This window comes from Chlorocebus sabaeus, chromosome 10 (assembly GCF_047675955.1).
Source record: "Chlorocebus sabaeus isolate Y175 chromosome 10, mChlSab1.0.hap1, whole genome shotgun sequence".
Taxonomy (NCBI): domain Eukaryota; kingdom Metazoa; phylum Chordata; class Mammalia; order Primates; family Cercopithecidae; genus Chlorocebus; species Chlorocebus sabaeus.
The window spans coordinates 30,132,549-30,156,141 of NC_132913.1; the positions used below are offsets into that span (position 1 = coordinate 30,132,549).

General features: G+C 39.8%; 1 protein-coding gene across 5 annotated transcripts in view; it reads left to right on the top strand.

Annotated features, from left to right (window-relative positions):
* The window catches only part of KYNU (kynureninase), a 181,343-nt gene that overhangs the window by 23,672 nt on the left and 134,078 nt on the right, over positions 1–23,593 (top strand). For all 5 annotated transcript variants that reach the window (XR_012094178.1, XR_012094179.1, XM_073019652.1 and 2 more), the window contains exon 2: positions 1,903–2,090. Coding sequence is in view for 3 of the 5 variants with exons in the window: in XM_073019652.1 (XP_072875753.1) it covers positions 1,922–2,090 (169 nt within the window). In the remaining 2 variants the exon portion in view is untranslated. The remainder of the gene's footprint in view (positions 1–1,902; positions 2,091–23,593) is intronic.

Consider the following 23,593-nt stretch of genomic DNA (forward strand, 5'->3'; position numbering starts at 1 on the left):
CATCCTCTCCAGCACCTGTTGTTTCCTGACTTTTTAATGATTGTGATTCTAACTGGTGTGAGATGGTATCTCATTGTTTTAATAACTCATTATGGAGCAAAGTGATTATTATTTAATGTAAAATTATATCACATTACTTTTCTACTCAAAACTCCCCAATGGTTTCCCATTCAACTTATAAAATTTCAAATTTCTTTCTGGCTCCCAAATTTCTTTGTGACTACCTTCTGCCTTTGCTTTTTGCATATCACAGTTTGTCATTCCTCCTTCCCTCTTTTTCCCTCCCTAATGCATTTAGTTGAACAAGCCAAGCCCATTTCCACCCCAGGACCTTCGCACTTGTTGCCAGCTTCCTCCAGGTCCAGGTCTTGACATGATGTAGAAATGCTCATCTATCACTTTCTCAGAAAGACAAACAAGACCCTTTAAGGTAGCTCTTCCACACTCCAGTCACTCTGTCCCATTACTCTGCTGTTTCCTCATAGCTCTTAAATCTGAAACTACACTGTTTTTCTATTCTTCTGCTAAAATTAAACTGTATAAGGGTTGGCACTTATGCACTCTCCCATACAATGCTGTCCTGCCAGTGCTGGGAGCCACATAATAGGTACCAAATAAATATTGGTTGAAAGAGTAAATAAATGCATACATTAAATGAAATCAGCAAAACTATGTGTAAATCTAGCCCAAAGAAATTTTATTTCCTGCAATATCATTTTGTTCAATTTCAAAAAACCAAACTTAGGAGAAATATAAGCAAACAAACAAGCTTGGGTGAAGTTTAAAACATATGTGATTAAATCTCCATTGTCATTCATCCTTTTCCAGAAAGTGGGAAATGTCGCATAATGATTGAACAGAATACAGTGTGGTTTCAAGAAACATCAAACAGTCCCATTCTAAGATAATACGTATGGTGTTGAAAAAGAAAAAATTTATAATTATTAACAGCAACAGGTGGATGAATCTCTTTTGTATTCATATGAACAAAATACTAACATTTTAAGTAAAGTTACATTTTCGATGAATATGATTTTCACTCACAAAACAGGATTTTGTTCAGGTTCAATATGTCCATAGTTTTAAAACCATGATCCAAGAACAACTGGGAGTGGAACAGTGGAACTGGGATCTGGAGAAGGACAAGCTAAGTGGGATGCTGCTTTTTTACACTTTGACAAAGATCGTCCTTACCATTATCTCCTCATAAGATACCTAGAGGAAAAGGTGATGACGTTATATATATTTGGAAGCCACAAGTGTGGTGTGGTACATGTTTCTAGATAAGAAGAATGGAATGAGCTAACATTTACTGGGAACTTACTCTGTCCTGAGCACTATTATCTAATTTAGTCATTTCATTATCTCTAAGTTACTATTATTTTGTTTCTCTTTTCTTTTTCTTTTTTTTTTTTGTTTTTGGTTTGTTTTTTGAGACAGAGTCTTGCTCTATTACCCAGGCTGGCGTGCGGTAGTACAATCCCAGTTCACTGCAACCTCCGCCTCCTGGGTTCAATCGATTCTCCTGCCTCAGCCTCCCGAGTAGCTGAGATTACAGGTGCCTGCCACCACGCCCAGCTAATTTTTGTATTTTTTTAGTAGAGACGAGGTTTCACCATGTTGACCAGACTGGTCTCAAACTCCTGACCTCAAGTGATCCGGCCACCTCGGCCTCCCAAAGTGCTGGGATTACAGGCGTGAGCCACCACACTGGACCTATTTCCTTCTTTTTATATATGAGAAAAACTCATTCACGGGGTTTAACGCTGGTTGGTTAAGTATATTATTCCTGAGGTTGGGAAAAGGGGAGTCTTCGTGAAAACAAAAGGTGTATTACCTAAAGGGCTCATTTTCTGCAGGAAAATTATGGTGGCTAGATTATGTTTTGTTATTCTCTTTCAGTTTTAAAGAACAACTTGTAATGGAGCCTTCACCTCTTGAGCTGCCAGCTGACACAGTGCAGCGCATTGCAACTGAACTCAAATGCCACCCAACGGATGAGAGGGTCGCTCTCCACCTAGATGAGGTAGATAAACTGAGGCACTTCAGGGAGTGCTTTTATATTCCCAAAATACAGGATCTGCCTCCAGGTAAGAATGCTGGGAAGGTTTTTAAATTTTATTTATTTATTTATTTATTTTTGCTACTGCATGTGTTTATTATAATCTTTGAAAATCATTGTGCTATTACATAATAGAGCCGTCGCAATTATGTTTGAAAAGCAGAAGGTCCCTGGTGTTCTCAATCAACCTGTCAGCCTACCTTAGCCTCAAATTTTCTGTTTTCTCCCCTCTTCTGAATAAAATACATACAGGGTACTTATACTGTCAACTACTTCTCTGAACAATCGAGTGACTGATTGAAAATTATAGACAGATACATTTACTTGTTCTCTAAGCACTTGGGATTCAAAGCAATTATTTTAGAATGCAACGTTAGAATAGCTCTTATATTCTGGCACTTAGTTTATAATAATGTGATGTTTGTCTTAGAGAAAATATTATTTTGTGACCTGGATATATCAGGAGGGATGTTATTTGAATAGCCGTCTTTGCATGCTGTACAGATGGCGAGTGTAAGAGCAAGAAAAGAAACAATGAATGCCAACAAATGCATACTGCATTTTAAAATAATGTAGTAATCTGACTCTGTTCTGGGTTTGAGGAAGTCGTTTACAAAAATAAAACATAGCTAGCAAAGGTATAACAATAAAAAATGATTCATCATATTTAACTTTACTCCATTTTACATTAATAATAAAGGTTCCCAGGTTGAATGGAATTAGTCTACCAAACTGGGTTTCACATCCTTTATAATAGTCTGATTCCATTTTTATTCAGATTAAATAAGGTACAATTTTGGGTACAGTACTCAGGATCCATGAAGATCAGCTAATAAAATTTTAGGATGTCTGGTTTGTATAACACTAATATATACCATGTAACAAATGTTAAAACACCTATTTGTCTTCAACTATGTACCCAGCAACCTATAGAACTCTAGAAGAATGAAAGAAGAGAAATACCTGTATCCTACTTAAAATTGTGTAGTATCAACTGAGGGAGACATGGATGGAAATGACAGCTAGAAGAGACCAAATAAAACGAGGCTATAAGTGAAGTGATCTGAGACCACAGAAGAAAAATCTTCTAGGTCATTCTAGAATCTAAAATTAAAAGAACATTTAGATTTGAATCATAAGGGATAAAATACTGCTAATGAGTGAATTGTGAGGAAATAAAACTTAGGAAAGGAATCCTCAGGGAAATGGGAGATAGGGGGCTTGGTGTTATGTGCATCACACAATGTGGAAACCTTTAGAAATAGCGAGGACCCACGTGAGACAAGTCAGGTCTGGTTGATGGTGGCCCTGCCCTGATGTGCTCTCTGGCCTACAGGACTCCTGTACTGAGTCAGAACCCAGTTTAAAAATAGCATTGTACAGTCCGGCGCGGTGGCTCACACCTGTAATCCCAGCACTTTGGGAGGCCAAGGCAGGCGGATCACGAGGTCAGGAAATCAAGATCATCCTGGCTAACATAATGAAACCCCGTCTCTACTAAAAATGCAAAAAATTAGCCGGGCATGGTGGTGGGCGTCTGCAGTCCCAGCTATTCAGGAGGCTGAGGCCAGAGAATGGCGTGAACCCGCGAGGCGGAGCTTGCAGTGAGCTGAGATCGCAACACTGCACTCCAGCCTGGGCGACAGAGCGAGATGACGTCTCAACAACAACAACAAAATAGCATAGTACTTCACTAATCACTGGGAAAATGCACATCAAAACCACAGTGAGATATCACCTCACACCCTTTTCTATGACTACTATTAAAAAGTGCAGGGTATAAATATTGGCTAGGATACAGAGTGATCAGAGCCCTTGGGCACTGTTAGTGGAAATGTAAAATGGTGCAGCCCCTGTAGGAAACAGTATGGCAGTTTCCTCAAAAACCGAAGAATAGAATTACCATATGATCCAGCGATCTCACTTCAGGATATATTGCCAAAAGAATTAAAAGCAAGATCCCCAAAAGACATTAGTACGCTCGTGTTCATAATAGCATTATTCGTAATAGCCAAAAGGTGGAATTAACCCATATGTCCCTCAATGCATGAAAAGACAAGCAAAATGTGTATACATATGATGGAACCTTATTAAGTTTTAAAAAGAACCGTGCTACGTGGTTCACATGAATGAACTAGGAGAACATCATGCCAAGTGAAACAATCCAGATGCAAAAAGAAAAATACTGTATAATTCCAATTTTACCAGGTATCTAGATTGGTCAAATTCATAAAAACCGAAAGTAGAATGGTAGATGTCAGGAGCTCAGAGAGGGAGAAATGGTGAGTTACTGATTAATGGGTATAAAATTTCAATTTTGCAAGGTAGAAAAATTCTGGAGATTGGTTGCACAACAATGTGAACATACTTAACTGAATTGTACACTTAAAATTGTTAAGAGAATAAATTGTAGGTGCATTTTAGCACAGTATTTTAAATATTTATCAAAATAAAAATGTTTCCCCCTTAGAAAAAAGCAGCATTCTACATATAATCACTTCTAGTATACTTAAAAGTTGACTTAGTATCCTAATTACAGGTATAATATTGATTTTGACTAGTTATCTAATAGAAAGTATCTCTGAAGAATTACAACCTTGGATAAGTCATTGTTGATTCTTAAAGAGAAGAGATAGAAATTGGTTTAATAAAGAATTTAAATAATTTGCTTGTTTAAAAAATATAGTTTTGCTGGACACAGTGGCTCACATCTGTAATCCCAGCACCCAGGGAGGCTAAGGCTGGAGGATCACTTGTGTCTAGAAGTTTGATACTAGCTTGGGCAACATGACAAAACCCCATCTCTACAAATACTACAAAAATTAATTAGGCGTGATGGCATGTGCCTTTACTGCCAGTTACTCTGGAGGCTGAAGTGGGAGGATCACCTGAGCCCAGTAGTTCAAGGCTGCAGTGAGCCATGATCACACCATTGAACTCCAGTCTGGGTGACAGAGCAAGACTCTGTCTCTAAATAACAATAATTATTCTAATAATTTTGAATGATGTAAAACGTTATTAACCCCAAGTGTTCTTCTACATCAGTGATTGTCAAAATGTGGTCCCTTGACCAAAAGCATGACGTTCACTAGAGATCTTCTTAAAAATACAAGTTCTTGGGTCCTAACTCAGAATTACTGAATCCGAGATTGTGAAAGTGAGGCCCAGCCTTCTATTCTAGATCAGCTAGGATGAGATGTTATCCTAGAGTTGGGTCAATTAATTCTCCTTCTTGTTATTCTCACTCCAGTTGCACCTTAATGTCTAAGGATTCATGTATTCAGCAAATATTTATTAGTCATCTACCCTACTCAAGACACTTCTCTCAGAATGGTTCAGAGAACCAAAGAGCAAAACTGTCACATACATACTTGAACGTGTATCTAGTATGACAATAGATAATAAACAAAGAAACAACTTAATTATGCTCTACCATCAGGTAGCGCTCTAAATGATAATGAGGACTGTTAAGATGAGGGTGTGGTCTTACCCAAGGAAGTGCTGGTGAGGTGCCATCTGAACAAAGATGACAGTGCAGTGAGGAAGTGAGCCTCATGGAGCACAGGTGAAGCTGAGCCTGGTCGTGGTCCAAGTTTATGCTGGACAGAGGTACCAACTCAGGAGCACATGATGTAGGGGCAAAAAGAGAATCCATTTTTCATAACCATCACAAGGGGCATGGCTGATGTTTCTATAGCAAAGACAGCTTAGCAAGAGAAAAACCCAGGGAAAGCTTATGATTTTATGCTAAGTCGAATGAAAGAAATGAACACATGTGACTAAATAGAATTGGAATAAAATATAATCTAACCGTAATCAACGGAAAGTGGTGGGGGTACTCAACAAGGCCTGTATTTTTGGATTCTTCTTGCTCCCTGTATGTAGCATTTCTTCCCTCCACATATAGGGCAGGGCACCTGTCATATGAAAGTCTATCAGGGAGAAGAGAAAAGGTCAGTGAGTGAGCGTTCTAGGTTTCAAGGTTTGATGTAGGAGAGGATTTCAGTTTCTTTGACTCACGTGGCTGCAGGTCACAGGGCAGGGGATTAGAGAAGATCAGAAGGACCTGGTTTCTGAGGCCCTCTCAATCTCCTTCAGTTCAAAGTACTCAGCATTCCAAGGCGCCGTATTTTAGAATATTATGTTCTGACCCCCAATAGTGTTGAAATTTCCTTCTTTTTTGTTTTGACAAGTTGTAAATTCATCAGGAAACCAGTGTTTCCTATCTTATTAAAACCTTCCAAGAGTATCTAAAAATGATAAAGCATGTCAGATTGTTTTTGGAGACTAGCATAACACCAAGAAAAAAAAAAATTTCTTTAGCAGTTCTGAACAATGAAAAACAAAGAACAGAAATACACAAGTTTTGAGCAAATGAAAGGATCACAACTCCCAATATGAGATTTTTTTTTTTAATCTTGAAGAAAGTCTACAGGCATAGCCTGTACTTTTTTGATATTTTTCTATTATATATTATGTTTTCTCTGGGTTTCTAATATAAATTTTATTAAAATAAGTATTTTCTTTTTCTATTATTAGACGATGCCTGAGATGTTATCAGAGAAAGGGGTCAAAAATATTTTTAATCAGCTTTTGTACTTATGTTCAACATTGTCCTAAAGAACACAGCTGAAAAATAAACAAGCAAAGGAAAGGCGGAAGAGAGAGAGAGGAGGAAAGAAAAGAAAGAAGGGAAGAAAGAAAGGAAGAGATAAGAAATCAATAAAAAGAAAAGGAAGAGAAATGCAAGGCATACATGTGGAAAGATATCTTTCTAAAATTTCTTAAACCATAAATATTTCTGTTTGAAACATCCTAATACCTAAATTTCTGAAAGCATACTGGATAGCCCCGTAAGTATATGGCTTTTGCACAGACACAAGACAAAAACAGTCTTTTTCAGAGTGTCAAACTGCCATCCCAGAAACAAGCTGTGCAAATTTACGTTTCCTCCAACGGTAAAGACAATTGCCTCACTGACTTTGGAGATTAGTAGGATTGTTTTTATTTCTGTTTTTTGGGGACAGGGTCTGGCTCTGTCACCCAGGCTGGAGTGCAGTGGCGTGATCTCAGCTCACCGCAGCCTTGACCTCCCAAGCTGAAGTAATCCTCCCACCTTAGCCCCCGGAGTAGCTGGGACTACAGGTGCGTGCCACCATGCCCAGCTAAATTTTGTATTTTTTGTCAAGGTGGGGTTTTGCCATGTTGGCCAGGCTGGTCTTAAACTCCTGGACTGAAGTAGTCCTCCTGCCTCAGCCTCCCAACGTGCTGGGATTACAGGTATAAGCCACCACGCCAGGCAGGATTAGCAGTTTTAAGAATCTTTGCTCATTAGATAATAAAAAAAGTTATTCCATTCTTCTTTGAATTTGTAGTTCTTAGACAACCATTGGAGATTGTTTTCATAAACTCCTTGGCCATTGCTTTCCTTTTGTCTTAAGTTGCTCTTAATGTATAAATTTAATTTTAAACTAAATAAATATAAGTGATAACTTTTTATTCTTTTTTCTCTTAAGGATATAAACTCCTTCTTTCATGTACCTTAGGGATTTTAAGTGAAAATGTCCAGTCAATATAGTTGGCTAAAAGCAGAACCAGAAATGGGTTCCAAATATTGTGACTGCTAGCTCATGCATCTTGACTCAGTCCTGCTTTTGCTTTTTTAAAATTACTCAGTTGAAGTGTAATTTATGGACCATAAAATTCACCCATTTTAAGTATACAATTTAATAATTTTCAGTAATTGCATATGATTACACTACCATTATAATCCAATTTTAGAACATTTCTTCATTCCACTTTTTTATCTCTAGCCTAGGCAAACAGTAATCTACTGAACTTGCCATTATTTTGATCTATATAGAAGATTCATAATTCAAAAATTTTTTTTACTATTAAAGTATATTTGGAGAAAAAAAATGGTGTTCCTTTCACTATTCTTTTCATAGTCAAATAATTCTCTCCTTCAATCTTACCACACATCCAGGAGAGAGATCAGTAAATTGACACCCAACTTTAGTAGACTTTAGTAAGTAGTTATAAAATTTAAAGTTATCCAAACAAGATCTATTAGTTTGCCCATGTAATTATTTGGACTCAGATAAAATTGGCATGGCAAAATAGTCATGCTTACGTTTGTGTCCAGGGCTTTCATATAACATAATAGCCTCTTAAACTCAACTGTTTTTAGGCTTAGAAGGCTGTGACAGATATGAGGTATCAGTGCATGAAATATAGGAAAGCATACTTTTCTCTATAAACTATAATCCTTTATTCAACAACAGATAAAGATATGTTAAATAAAAGATTTTATCCAGCTATAAAAGGACATGTATTTATAACTGTAATTTTGATAATCTGATAAATCTCTAACTTTCATTAAAAAAAATTAAGAATATTCCTTAGTTAAATTTTGTAGACATTGCAACTTTTTGTTTGTTTGTTTGTTTTTTTAGTTGGGGTCTCACTCTGTCACCCGGGCTGGAGTATAGTGGTACAATTTTGATTCAGAGCAACATCCACCCCTCTGAACTCAAAGAATCCTTCCTCCTCAGCCCCCCCCAATTAGGTGGGACTACAGATTCACGCCACTACATCTGGCTAAGTTTTTGTATTTTTGGTAGAGACAGGGTTTCACCATGTTGCCCAGGCTGGTCTCAGACTCCTGAACTCAAGTAATCTGCCCATCTCAGACTCCAAAGTGTTGGGATTACAGGCGTCAGCCATCACGCCTGGCCAATACTGGGAGCTTTTCATGTTACTTAAATTCTGCATTTAGTGTACGTATTTGTAATCTTGTCATTTCATTTGCATTGGACTGTCTGCTCCCTGAGTGTAGGAACTGTCTTCTTTCTCTATGAATGTGTGAGAGTCACCTAGGCAGATCTTAGAGTGGAGTGAGGTCCAATCACGAAGAGGGAATAGCATTTTGCAAACACGCAAGAGAAAGCATAGTTGCTTTAATCCCTAAGAATAGTTTTACATGATCAAAGAATGTCATGTAAAAATCTGGGTATTGGTAAATAGTAAATAATAAGGTTTGGAATAGGGAATATAGGGCACTAGGATGATTGGCATCATAGGGTGAATAGGAAATGAGTGTGTGTGGGTACCTAACAGTAAGTCTGAATAAGTAAATGTAATAGAAGTGGATGTAAAGGAAAATAGTCAATAAATACATGAAATACTCATTAAATAAACCTGATTTAGTAGTAGGAGAAGGACAGCATGAGCCATACTTTCTGTTTTAGGTGAATAGTGGTGATATTCACTGATACAATTAACTTGTTTTAGAAACTATTCATTTAAAGAGAAACTAGTCTTTTATTTGTTTGTTTATCTCTTATTGCCCTGTCACCCGTGGCCTTGACCTCTGAGTCCAAGAAGGTGGCAGCTGTTACAAGCAGTGAGAAGCAGGCAGGGACAAAGAAGAAAAGACAAATAATGCGTGTGAACTCTCCCTTGAGAAAGGTTTCAGAGGTTGCCTCATGACCTGTTCACCTAAGCCCCCTGGGCCAGTGTTTGGTCATGGCCCTGCCTATCTACAAAGAAGACTGAGTCTAAAACACAATTTTTGTTCTTGGTGGCCACATGCAAAGCCAGCAATTCTATTTCTGTAAAGGAAAAATGAAATGCATTTAGGATACAACTAGCAGTTGAGTTTAGTTAGAAGGGAGAAATTTGACAGTTGTCAGCATTTAGGTAATAGTTGAAACTGGATATGGATGATATTATCTAGGCATCATACCTAAGTGAGAAGAAGGTAGTAGAAACAAAATTCTAAGCATTGACAAAGAGAACTCTAGAAAGAGCCAGAGATACAGAAGAACAAGGAAAGTGTCGTGTTCTAAAACCAAGGGAAGAGACATATTCAAAGAAATCAGAGGGCTTGACATCATCAGCTGTCACAGAGACTGTATAAGTCTTTCATTTTAGCAGTCAGGAGAGCTTTATTAAATTGTCTTAACTTTAACAGCTTCACTGGAATGACAGGCAGGGAAGCTATGTATTTCTAGATGTCATTGAAGGAGTAAAGTATTGGAAATGAGATTTTTAGGCTTCTTTTCCAAGAAGCCTTGCTGTGAAAGGAAACGTAAAAAGGAACAAAAGGAAATGAATGAATGCTTTTTTCAAGGAAGGCGGGGGCTTGAATATGATTGTGCATTGAGAAGACAGTATGGGAAAAAATGAGAGAGACAGACAGACAACAGAAGTAAATATGATTTTCAGCCAAGCAGAGTCCATGCTGGATCTGTTGTCTATTCCTACCTTTTTCAGCTCATGGAACCCAATATTCTAAGATAATGCAAATTGCTGAAGACAATCTTTCCTTACTTTCTAAGGATATATTGGCCCTAACGTCTAAGGTCAACATTAGCCAAATTGAGATTTTACAAAGAAATCTCAAGGTCCCAACCAATTGTTCCATATTTCTGGGCAATATGATACCAGGCATAACTCAGCCACAGGACAAAGGACTGGGAATAGAAAGATTCTTACAAGGAGAGTACACTTTCACCTTTGCCTGGGACAATGTTTGGTCTTTTCTGTCTTGTCGTGTGAACTCTTTCCTCAAGGAATTTTATCCACAAGGGCATGGAAAATCTCTTTTGGAATCCTCGAAATACCAAGTGTCTCTCCCTCAGATGCCATACCACTCCTCAATCTAGACCTCAGAGAGAACTAATGGGTTCAAAATTAGATGAGAATATCTGAGGAGTGTGTGCAAGTGGACTATAGTGATCTTACATTTGTCTCCAACTTCCTCCTGAAATTATAGGAATTATATTCAAAGTCCAAGGAGCTTGTTGGTAGCATAGCCTTGTACGGGGCATCCCTATTGGAAAAAGGACATGAATATTTCCTCAGCACATCACCAGGAAATTTAATAATATGAGGTACATAGCAACACAAAAAAAATATTCACTCACTACCTTCTGAATAATAGTAAAGATAATATGCCTTTTTATTTAGTAAAATGCAGAAATAATACGGCTCTACGAATTTTACAACATGAGCACCTCTGTGTCACAAGATCCTACATCAAGAAACATAACATTGCCAGCACTTGGGAAAACTGCTTCGCACCCCCTTTCAGGAACTCCTTCTTTAGGGTTAACCAGTTTTAATGTAGCCAGTATTTGAGTATCAACTTCTGAAGTTTTACCTAAAATTCACTCCAAGTTCTTTTTTATTCAATGACCCAAACCTGTGGATCTGGTCTAACATAGGTGAATGCCACAACTTAAACATATATTTAGGAAAATATGTTTAATAGAAAATAGGTTTAAAATCAAAATAGTATGTTTCTCTATAGAGAGATGGAAGATAAATATTTTCTTTTTTAAACTAATGCCATAGTTCAATTATTTAAGGCAGACAACCAAAACTTGTTCTTTTTGTCCAAGAGTATGGCTCACGCCTGTAACCCAGCACTCTTTGGAAGGCTGAGGCAGGAGGATCCCTTGAGTCCAGGAATTCAACACGAGCCTGGGCAACATAGTGACACCCGGTCACTACACACCTTTTCCTGTTCATACTTCTATTTAACAAGTGCTGCTGGACCATGATGTTCCCAGCATTTTATTTTTTAAATTTCATCCTAAGATCTGCTCTTATCCCCCATTAAGAATGATTGGTAGAATGGTGTCTTTCCTAATGACAGAAGTATGAAATAACTTGTTCATCAGGAGAGTTTATTATTGATATTATTAATATTTAAATTCACATTTCATAAATTGGAATATTTTGTTATGCAGTCTGAGTTTTATCACATGTATAGAATTACATAAACACACCTTCTCTCAGTATATAGAACAATTTCATAACCCCCAAGACTCCTTTATGGTAGCACTTTGTAACTAATCTCTCCACTATACCTCTAATCCCTGACAACCACTAATCTATTTTATATCCCTATTGTCTCTTCCAGAATATCATACGAAGAAATTATATACTGTATTCAGTCTTTGGAGACTGGTTTCCTTTACTTAAGGAAATGCCTTTGAGATTAAGCAAAGTTATGTCAATGAAGTGTTTCTTTTTATTGCTGAATAGTTTTCTACTCTAAGAATGGACTGCAATAGTTTATTCATTTGTCCACTGAAGGACATTTGAGCTGTGTCCAATTTTGATGATTATGAATAGCCACTATTAACATTCACGTACAGGATTTTGTGTGAATGTAAATTTTTTATCTAAACTTGTTTTAAGATCAGATAGTAAATATTTCACTCTTGACAGGTCTCATGTATTCTTTTTTTATTTTTATTTTTTTAGAAAAGGTCTTGCGCCGTCACCCAGGTTGGAGTGCAGTGGCATAATCACAGCTCACTGCAGCCTTGATCTCCCTGGTCAAGCAATTCTTCCATCTTAGCCTCCTGAGTAGCCAGGGCTACAAGGGTGCACCACCACACCAAGCTAATTTTTTTAACTTTTTGTAGAGATGAGGTCTCACTGTGTTGCCTAGGCTAATCTTGAACAAGGCTCCAGCAGTCCTTATTCCTTGGCCTTCCAAAGTGCTAGGATTACAGGTGTGAGCTACTGTACCTTGCCAGGCCTCATATATTCTTTCTCCTTTTTTTTTTTTTTTTCCTTTCGTCTTTTCCTAGTTTTTCTTCTTCCATTTATAAATGTAAAAACATTCTTAGTTTTCAGGCCATACAAAAACAGGTCATGGGCTTGATTTGGAACTCAAACCGCAGTTTGTCAAGTCCACTTTTAGAATGCCATAAGTTGATTGCTGGATCATATTATAGGTATATTTTTAACTTTATAAGAAACTGGCAAACTTTTTCAGAGTGGCTGTACCGTTTTGCATTTTGCATGGCCCTCATTAATGTGTGGGAATGTCTATTGTTCCCCATATTCACCCTCAGTTGGTATTACCAGGTTTTTCGTTGTTTTGTTTTTTAGTCACATATGTTTGTATAAGTATCTTATTTTGGTATTTATATGCATTTTCCTAATGACTAATGAACTTAAGCATTAAGCATTTCAGAAGCTTATGTACCATCCATAGTCTAGAGAAATGTCAGCTCAAATATTTTGGCTACTTTTTTTTAATTGGATTTTTTAATTGTTGAGTTGTGTTTTTGGGGGATTATGGAGCCTTTTTTTTATTTTTAAGAGACAGAGTCTTGTTTCATTACCCAGGCTAGAGTGAAGTGGTACAATCATAGCTCACTGCAACCTTGACCTTCTTGGGCTCAAGCAAATCTGCTAATTTTAAGAGACAGGTCTCGCTTTGTTACCCAGGCTGGTCTTGAACTCCTGACTTTAATTTATCCTCCCACTTTGACCTCCCAGGTTGCTAAGATAACAGGTGTGAGTCATGTTTTCAGTTTTAAGAGTTCTTTATACATTTCAGTGTACAGGTTGTTTGTTAAATAAATGATATGAAAGTATTTTCTCACAGTCTGTAGCTCTCTTTTTATTCTCTTGTTAGCATCTATTGCAGAATGAAAGATTTTAACTTTGAGGAAGCACAATATATTTATATTTTCTTTTATGGGTTGTGCTTTAGGTACCATGTCTAAAAGCTCCTCACCTAACCATCGGTCTTAAAGACTTCTTTGGCCCATAATTTATTTACAAGTGTGTTTTTTAATTTCCAAGTATTTGAACATTTCTCAGTTTTCTTTTTATTATTGATCTGTAGTTTAATTCTACTGTGGTTAGAGAACATTTGTTAAGGTTTGTTTTTGACCCAGGACAATGGTCTGTCTTCATGACTCTCCATGTGCATTTAAAAGAATATTTATTCTGCTGCTGTTTGCTGGAGTGTTCTTTAAAAGCCAGTTACATTCATTTGCTTCCTGGTGTTTTTCAGTTCTGGAGATTATTTGTCTGCTAATAAAATGTAGACCTAGTTCCTCAGAGGACCCTGGTCACAGATTTATGGACATAATCATAAATCCCACTTAAGCACTATTCCAAATTGCTGAAACTCAATTCAATATTGCCAGCAACAATAACACCACAACAAATAAATCACATTAGTACCACAATTAACAACATTTGGAGAGTTTTACAATTAGGCAGTTCTTACCCAACAAATTCATATTAGATGCTTGTATTTTTCTTCGTAATAACAGAGATCCAAGTAATCAAGCCACAGATGAAACAAACACAGCTGAAATCTTTGTGCTTTCTATTACTACTTATAATACAATCAGCAACAATTTCAGGTTCACCAATCTGCAGAAACATTGTATATCCTCTACTTCTTTTTCCTTCAATTATTGGTTAAAAAAAATAAGCAACACTTAAGTTTCTCAAACGAACAGTCATAATATGTTGAAATTTTAACCTCCGATTTCTAATCAGGAGAATATTCTAATAAAACCCCTAAACTCACCTGGCCTTTTAGTATTGTCTTTACATACAGATATGGAGGAAACTATGTTAAATGTAAATTCTTTTTTCTTCTATTTATTTATTTATTTATTTGAGACAGGATGTCTCTTTGTCACCTAGGCTGGAATGCAGTGGTGCCATCAGAGCTCACTGCAGCTTCAACTTCCTGTAATCAAATGATCCTCCCACCGCAGCCTCCTGAGAAGCAGGGACCACAGACATGCACCACCATGTCTGGCTAATTTTTAAATTTTGTTTCCCAGGCTCAGTGTCCAGCTCCTGGGCTCAAGTGATACACTCACCTGGCCTCCCAAGGGGCTGGAATTACAGGCATGAACCACTGCGCACAGCTGAATTTTTTCAAAACCAACAAACCATACATTTCTCACAGAAGTTAACTTCCACAGAGATGTTTTGTTTTCTTTTTTTTTTTTTTTTTGTTCATACTTCCAGGTCAAAAACTTGTCATCAAGATCCTAGCAATTGCTGCAACCAATCCCAGGACTTTGCTTCCACAGTAGTTATTGAGCATCAAATGCTCTCTTAAATCATAGACCACGACTTTGATGAGCTTTCATTATTAGCTATGTCTTAGGATTCTCCTGAAATATGGAAGTCGTATTCCCTAGTTCAAGGGGGAAAAAAAAAACAATTTAAATTCAATGGTATTTAAAAACAATGAATATTTACTTCAAAAAATTATTATAAAACAAAATATGTTACAAACTAGCTTTTTCTTCTAAACTCAAATATCTAGCTAGTAATATTCCAAAAATAAACATTAATTATATGGAAAGAATTTTTAAAATTTTGCAGTTCTGAAATTAATCAATAGCAATACTAATACTCTTAATGGTGAGTCTTTGTTCTTAGAGCTCCCAAGATGGTGGTAGACCACTCCCAAGCTGGGGTGGGCCACTCCCAAGATGGCGACCAGCCTTTTGTTCTCTGACCTGGGGTTCTTGGCTTCACGGATTCCAAGGAATGGAATCTTGAGCCGTGCAGTGAGTGTTATGGCTCTATCGGAGGCTGTGGGTCACGGAAGAGAACCATGGAATTCAGCGACTAGTGTTCAGCTCGATTAGGATGAACCCTGGCACTTAGCTGTGCAGGAACAATGGCCAACCTTTAGCCCGATGGGGAGAAGAAATGGGTGCCTCGCTGGGTCAGGAGCACAGCGGACACCCTGCTGGATCCAGAGGGGTGGGAGTCAATGGTGGGTCTGTAACAGCAGCAAACAGCAGTGGTGGACCCAGATGGGAGTCAATGGCAGGTTTGAGATGGCGACAAACAGCAGTGGTGGACAGCAAGTGAAAGCTCAGCTCGAGCTGTAACAAACACGAACCAGAAGAGTGTGTAGTTGCAAGATTTAATGCAGTGAAAACAGGATTTCCCAGGAGGTTCCCATACAATGTGAGGGGACCCAAAGGGAGTTGCCACTCCCTGCTCGAATGCCTGGGTTTATATCTCGATCATTGTCCCCCTGCCATGCTGTCAGATGATATATGATTTGACTATTTCTTTTCCTCCTTCTTTTAGCCTAATTTATATTTTAGTGAGCCCTCTTTACTACCTGATTGGTCAGGTGTGAGCTGAGTTACCAGACCTGTGTTAAAAGGTGGGTGCAGTCACCTTCCCCAGCTAGGCTTAGGAATTCTTAGTTGGCCTAGGAAATCCAGCTAGTCCTGTCTCTCAGTCCCCCTTTTCAACAGGAAAACCCATGTGCTGTTGGGGAGGTTGGCTTACCACTGCTCTTAACTGCTTCCTGCTGAATTGGGATGTAGTAGGTGTTGTGCCATTGAGATTTCCTTGGGAGGGGTGCCTTTGATGTCATCAACATTGGAGCATGGGCTAGCAGGCCAGTCCAGAGGTCCATGGTAGATCTTAGTCATGGACTGCATCTGGGGCTCCATTTGAAGAACGATTTGTAGTTTTACAGCTTTGATTCTGGAAGAGACAAATTTAACAAGGAGGTTAAAGATACAGGGATTGAAATGTAGGCCTGAAGTGCAGGGGATTATTTCTTTGGCACACTTCACAGGCCCTGACTATCTGCTTGATAGTTTTGAAAAGGCCTGGTCCTGTAAATAATGATCTGGCTATCTGATGGGTGCTATCAATGCCTAAGTGAAAGTGTTACTGGGGGATCCTTGCTCCCAGAGCTCCCAAAATGGTAGCAGGCCACTTCCAAGATGGCAGCAAGCTTCTTGTTCTCTGACCTGGGGTTCTCAGCCTCACAGATTCCAAGGAATGGATTCTTGGGCCATGCAGTGAGTATTATAGCTCTATTAGAAGCCGTGGGTCGTAGAAGAGAACCATGGAACCCAGTGACTAGTATTCAGCTCAATTAGGATGAACCCGAGTACTTAGCTGTGCAGGAACAATGGCAAACCTTTAGCCCGATAGGGAGTGGCAATGGGTACCTTGCTTGATCAGGAGCACAGTGAACATACTGCTGGATCCAGAGGGGTGGAAGTCAGCGGCGGGCCTGTGACAGCAGCAAACAGCAGTGGTGGATGGCAGGTGCAAGCTCAGCTTGAGCCGTAACAAACATGGACCAGAAGAATGTGCAGTTGCAAGATTTAATTGAGTGAAAACAGAGCTCCCATATAAAGGGAGGGGACCCAAAGAGGGTAGCCATTGCTGTCTCAAATGCCTGGGTTTATATCCCAATCATTGTCCTTCCCCCTTTGCTCTCAGGTGATAAATGATTGGCTATTTCTTTACCTCTGGTTTTTGCCTAGTTAGCATTTTAGTGAGCCCTCTTTACTACCTGATGGGTCAGGTGTGAGCTAAGCTGAAAGCCCCATGTTTAAAGGTGGGTGCAGTCACCTTCCCCAGTTAGGCTTAGGAATTCTTAATCAGGAAATCCAGGAAATCCAACTAGTCCTGTCTTTCAGTCCCCCCTCTCAACAGGAAAACCCAAGTGCTGTTGGGGAGGTTGGCCGACGACTGCTCTAACTGCTTCCTGCTGAATTGGGGCATAGTAGGGGTTGTGCAGTTGAGATTTCCTTAGGACAGGTGCCTTTGATGTTATTAACATTGGAGCATGGGCTAACAGGCCGGTCTAGGGGTCCATGGTAGATTTTAGTCATGGACTGCATCTGGGGCTCCATTTGAAGAACGATTTGTAGTTTTATAGCTTCGATTCTGGAAGAGACAAATTTAACAAGGAGGTTAAGATACAGGGATTGAAATGTATGGCCTGCAGTGCAGGGGATTATTTTTTTGACACACTTCACAGGCCCTGACTATCTGCTTGATAGTTTTGAAAAGGCCTGGTCCAGTAAATAATGATCTGACTATCTGATGGGTGCTATTAATGCCTAAATGAAAGGTTTCATGAAGGGTTTTAAGTAATTTCCATTGGTTAGTTGCAGGCAAAAGTATTTTTCCTTTTTTGGTGGCTAGCCATTCTGAGAGGAGGAAACTATGTCCTTGTGAGGTTTCCCATTCTATTTTCCTGCTGAGTACTGGGGCTTGGTTTCCCAGAGGGGATTACCCCATACCAGGGGTCCTTTTATAAGCATTTTTAATGGAGGTTTCTGCCTTGCGGCTCTTTTGGGTTCAATATCCGCTTGGCAGTTCCCTTCTATTTTTCTTTCCTTTCCTTTCTGATGACCCCAGCAGTGTAAGACTGCTACCTCTTTAGGTTTCTGTACAGCCAATAATAATTGCCTAATGGCTTCCTGTTGTTTGATAGGTGTTCCCTCAGAAGTTAGGAATTCCCTTTTTTTTTCATATTGCTGTGTGGGTATGGAGGACTAGGTAAGCATACTTAGAATCTGTATATGTGTGTGTGTGTGTGTGTGTGTGTGTGTGTGTATTCTTTTCTCTTTTTTAAATTCCAGTGCCCAAGTGAGGGCTATTAGTTCTGTCAGCTGAGCACTAGTTCCTGGAATGAGGGGATTACTTTCAAGTATTCCATTATTACTGACCACTGCATACCTCACTTTTTGAAGTCCTTTTTTCACTAAGGAACTTTCATTAGTATACAAGTTGAGGTAGGGATTAGTCAAGGGAACCTCTAGAAGGTCCCTCAAGTGGCATTGGTTTGAGCAATTACCTGTTGACATCTATGTTTTATCTTTTTTTCATTGTTTGGAAGAAATGTGGCTGGGTTAAGGGCTGCACAAGTATGCAGTCGCAGCTCTGGCCCTTTAATTAGTAGAGCCTGATATTTGAGCAAGCAGTTGTCTGACAGCCACAAGTCTCCTTTAGCAGTCAGTATGCTATTTACATCATGAGATGTTCACACAGTAAGATCTCTTCCCTGTATTATTTTAACTGCTTTAGATACTAAGACTGCTACTGCCACCACTACCTGTAAACAATGAGGCCAACCCTTTGCCACTACATTAATTTTCTTACTTAGGTAGGCCATGGGTTGCAAGTTGGTCCCTTGAATCTGTGTAAGGACTCCCAGAGCTATTTGTTTTTGTGATATATAAAGAAAAGTCTTGCCCCATTGGCAAACTTAACACTGGGGCTTGGGTTAGGGCCTTTTTAGGGCCTGGATAGCTGCTTTTGCTTTAGGTGTCCATTTTACTAAATGGGTATTGCTTTCTGAGTTTTCTTAATTAGTGTATATAATGGCCTGACTATTTTGCCATACCTGGGAATCCATATTTGGCAGAAGCCTGTTATGCCAAGGAACCCTTTTATTTGCTTTAGGGTTTGGGGATGAGGATAAGCCAGTAGAGGCTGGATACGTTTCTTACTGAGGGCTCTGGTGCCTTTGGATAATCTTAGCCTTAAGGGTTTAACCTGCTTTAAGCAGAGCTGAGCCATTGGTTTGGAAACACTGTAGAGACAAGTGGTGAGGAAGTTTAAAAGCGCTTGGGTGGCTTGATGGCAAAAGTTTTTGAACGGGCAGCTAGAAGTAAATTATCCATGTACCAAAGAACAAGAGTGTTCAGGTATGAGAACTGGCTCAAGTCTTGGGCTAATACCTGGCCAAATAGATGTGGGCTATCTCTGAACCCTTGGGGTAAAACAGTCCTCGTGAATTGAGATGTTGGGTTTGAAGGATCTTTAAAGGCAAGCAAGAATTGAGAGTCAGGATGTACAGGGATGCAGAAAAATGCATCCTTAAGGTCCAGGACTGTAAACCACTCTGCTTCCTCTGGTATTTGAGAAAGCTGAGTATAAGGGTTAGGTATAGCTGAATATAGAGGGACAATGGCCTCATTGATAATTCTGAGATCTTGCACTAACCTCCACTGTCCGTTGGGTTTCTGTACTCCTAAAATTGGAATATTGCAGGGGCAATTGCATGGTTTTACTAGGCCTTGGGCTTTTAGGTCCTTAACAATTTTTTGGAGTCCTTGTTGGGCCTCAGGTCTAAGGGGGTACTGCCTTTGGTAGGGAAAGGAGGCAGAACCCTTTAGTTTAACTTGAACAGGACAGGCATTCTTCACTCATCCATATTGTCTTTCTGTTGTCCAGACTTTAGGATTAATTCCTTTTTCAAGCAGGGGACAACAAATGGGTGTTCCTTTTCCTATATTCAGGTGTATAATGGCCCCTGTTTTTGTTAGAATGTCTTTCCCTAACAAGGGAGTGGGGTTTTTAGGCATAATTAGAAAAGCATGTGGAAAGAGTAAAGTTCCCCAGTCACAACTTAGTGGCTGGAAGAAGTATCTAGTAACTACCTGTCCTAGGAACCCTTGGATAGTGACAGATCTGGAGGACACTTGTCCAGGACAGGAGACTAAGACTGAGAAGTCTATGCCAGTGTCCAGGAGACAGTTAAACTCCTGACCCTCAATGGTCGAGCATACCCGGGGCTCTGTGAGGGTGATGGCATGGGCTGCTGCTTGCCCCGGGCACCCTCAGGCCTGCTGCTGGATCATCTGGTTAGTGGCTTCGGACTCAGAGGACCTTCGTCACCTGGGGCAGTGGGCCTTCCAGTGATTCCCTTGACATAAGGGGCTTGGATGAGGGGGTGTCTTATTTCTCTTTGGACAATCTTTTTTAAAGTGTCTTTGTAGACTGCACTGGAAGCAAGCCCTATTGGGCTTTCAATTTGCTCAGCTTTTTCCTTTTCCAGAGTCTCCAAAGTCTGCTTGCCTGATGGCCATGACTAAAGTGGTGGCCTTTTTTTTTTTTTTTTTTTTTTTTTTTTATCTCGTTTGTTCTGTTCCACCTGCTCCTCCTGATGGCTATTATGAAAAACTGAGGTTGTCAAGTTCAAAAGGGTTTACTAAGTTTTGCTTCAGGCATAAGGTGGACTTTTGAAGTTTTTCTCTAGTCTGCAGCTGACTGACTGATAAACGTATCCTTTAAGATTAGTTGGCCTTTAATAGAGTCAGGTGACAGGGAGGTATGCTTCCTCAATGCCTCCCTTAGTCTCTTCAGAAAGGTAGTAGGATTTTCTTCCTTTCCCTGTGTTATAGTGGACATCATTGAATAACTCGTAGGCTTTTTTCCTAGTTTTCCTTAGTTCTTCTAGCATGCAAGTTAGCAAATGTCTGCAGCAGCAATCTACATGTTCTAATTCTGTGTTCCATTGAGGATTTACAGTGGGAACTGCCTGCTGGCCTATGGGGAATTGTTCTCTTTCCTCTGTTGTCATCCTATCATTGACCTCACTGAGATACTAGAGATCAGCAGACTTTCGGGCTGCAGTTATGGTGGCACTTTTTTCATTTGGGGTTAGTGTTTGATCTAGCGGTAACATTGTATCTCTCTATGTCAGATCAAAGGATTATCCTAACCCTTAAAAAATATCAATATAGCCATTAGGATTATTTGACAATTTACCTAGGTCTATTTCAATTTTCTTTAGGTCTGATAGGGAAAAAGGTACATACACTTTGGGCCGAATTCTCCAGAATACATCTTAGGGGCGTTTTTGCCTCTGGGGAACGTTTCCCATCTGAAAAGAAAAACATAGGAATGCCAGCACCCCTAGTCATTTTTCGATGAGCTTTCGTCCTAGAGTGTCCTCCATGGTCCTAATGCTTATTTCTTTCCAGGGTGCATAACCACCCATGGACCTCTGCTTATCAGATTAGTTACACTTACCGATGTAGCAGTCCTGCACCTGTTTTCCCGCCCTTCTTGACCACAAAGAAAGGGGTCCTAGGCTGCTGGATTCTAGTGGTCCTTTACCAGGGGGCCCGACATTGCCTTTGTGCTCAGAGGTGAGTTACAGAGCTGGGCTGGGTTCCTGAGTATTTTATAACAATCCAGCTGCCCCATTAAGATGTATTTCTATAAACAACAGTTCTTATGCAAATTCATTTTAGAGAGTGTGTAGGTAACTTTTTGAGTCAGGATTGAGAGAGAGTCTTTTTGATTCTGTAAGTACGTTAAGGCTTGACTGAGTGCAAACAGGTTGTACTTTTGAGCAGACAAATTATTAGGCAATTTTTCTAACTAATTCCACAAGAGTCTCCCTATCAATTACTGAATACCCATTGTGGGATTTTTTTCCCCTTCATTACCTGGAAGGAACCATCTATCCTCCTGTCCTGAAGGGAGTTCCTCCTAGGTCTGGTTGAACATTTGTATGGTAATTAAGATTTAAATCCTCTGTAAGGAAATTTGCTGGGTTAAGGGAATTGTTAGTGGTTAGTGTTAAATCACCTTTTTAACAGAATAACCCCATTCTTTAAGATTTTTGAGGTAGTAAGCTACCTTTTTGCTTTTTACTTAGAATAATTCTGAACTGGTCAGGTGTGTTTACAATGAGGTTTCCTTTAAAAGTTATTTTTCTACCTTCTTTTGTTAGCAAAGCAGTTGCTGCTACAGATTGAATGCATTTGGGCAATCTGTGGGTTCCTGAGTTGAGGATGTTTGATAGGAAAACTCCTGGTTGTTAGTGGGCTCGGTGTTTTCAGGCTACCCCCTTGTTCACACTGACAACAAGGTAGTATTGGAGTGTTATAGGGTCATGGAGAAGACCTTCAATTATTAATTACAGGTTTTAAATTTACCCTGGCTTTTAAAGGAATAGGGCACACTTTTTTTTTTTTTTAACTACTTTTATTTTTCTCTTCCTCTTTTTAACTTCCTCTTTGTCTCTCTCTCTTTCTCTCCCCTCTGTGTCTCTCTCTCTCTTTTCTCCTAGCCCTTTACAAACTTGGGGCCCTGGCAAGGGTGGTGGGAATGTGTCCCACATAACTGCCCATGTCAAGAGCTATATGCCTAAATTGGGAGGGACACCAAGGACAAGACTTTCCGGGTTCAGAGCCTAGTGGCCTAAGGACGCAGAGTAGAGCTTCCTTAGATCTCTTTGGAGATACAACTTACTAGAGGAAATGAAAGTCTGAACCATTAGTACCTGGGAGGCAGGGATCAGAGGAAGTAGATTTAGAGGTAAGGAGAATTTGGGGGCTACACTTTCAAGAAAGTTGTGGTCGGGACCCAGGAGGTATGGGTCAGAAGGAAAGGCAGGGGCGCACGCATGGGCAACTGTTGAATAGAGACTTCTGGCTGCACCATGATCTGCACCGGCTAACACCAGGAGTTTGGGACGACAGCTTTCTGCCTCTAGTCGGCCCTTGGCTTCCCCAGGAAAATTGAAAATGGAAGCTGGTTTCAGGCAGACCAATGTTCCCAACCCAGAAGGGTTGGGGGTCGTTAGAAAGCCCTGGCCTGGACAGCCTCACACCTGAGCCTTGAAGTCCGGCAACCACGCAAATTGTTTTTAACCGGCAGACAGGTGCCCAGTATTTTCCTCCAATTCTAAGGAAGAATAGGACGGAATAGAAAGAGAAAGTGGTCCAATATTACCCACCACTTTAGAGGTCCCTTCATGGTCACCAAAATGTTACCAGCTTTCTCCCAGAGCTCCCAAGATGGTGGTGGACTGCTTCCAAGATAGCGGCAAGCCTCTTATTCTCTGACCTGGGGTTCTTGGCCTCATGGATTCCAAAGAATGGAATTTTGGGCCGTGTGGTGAGTGTTACAGCTCTATTAGAAGCCGTGGGTCACAGAAGAAAACCGTGGAACCCAGTGACTAGTGTTCAGCTCAATTAGGACGAACCCGGGTACTTAGCCATGCAGGAACAATGGCAAGCCTTTAACCCAATCTGGAATGGCAATGGGCGCCTCGCTGGATCAGAAGCACAGTGAACACCCTACCGGATCCAGAGGGGTGGAAGTCAGTTGCGGGTCTCCAATGGCAGCAAACAGCAATGGTGGACAGCGAGCTCAGCTCGAGCC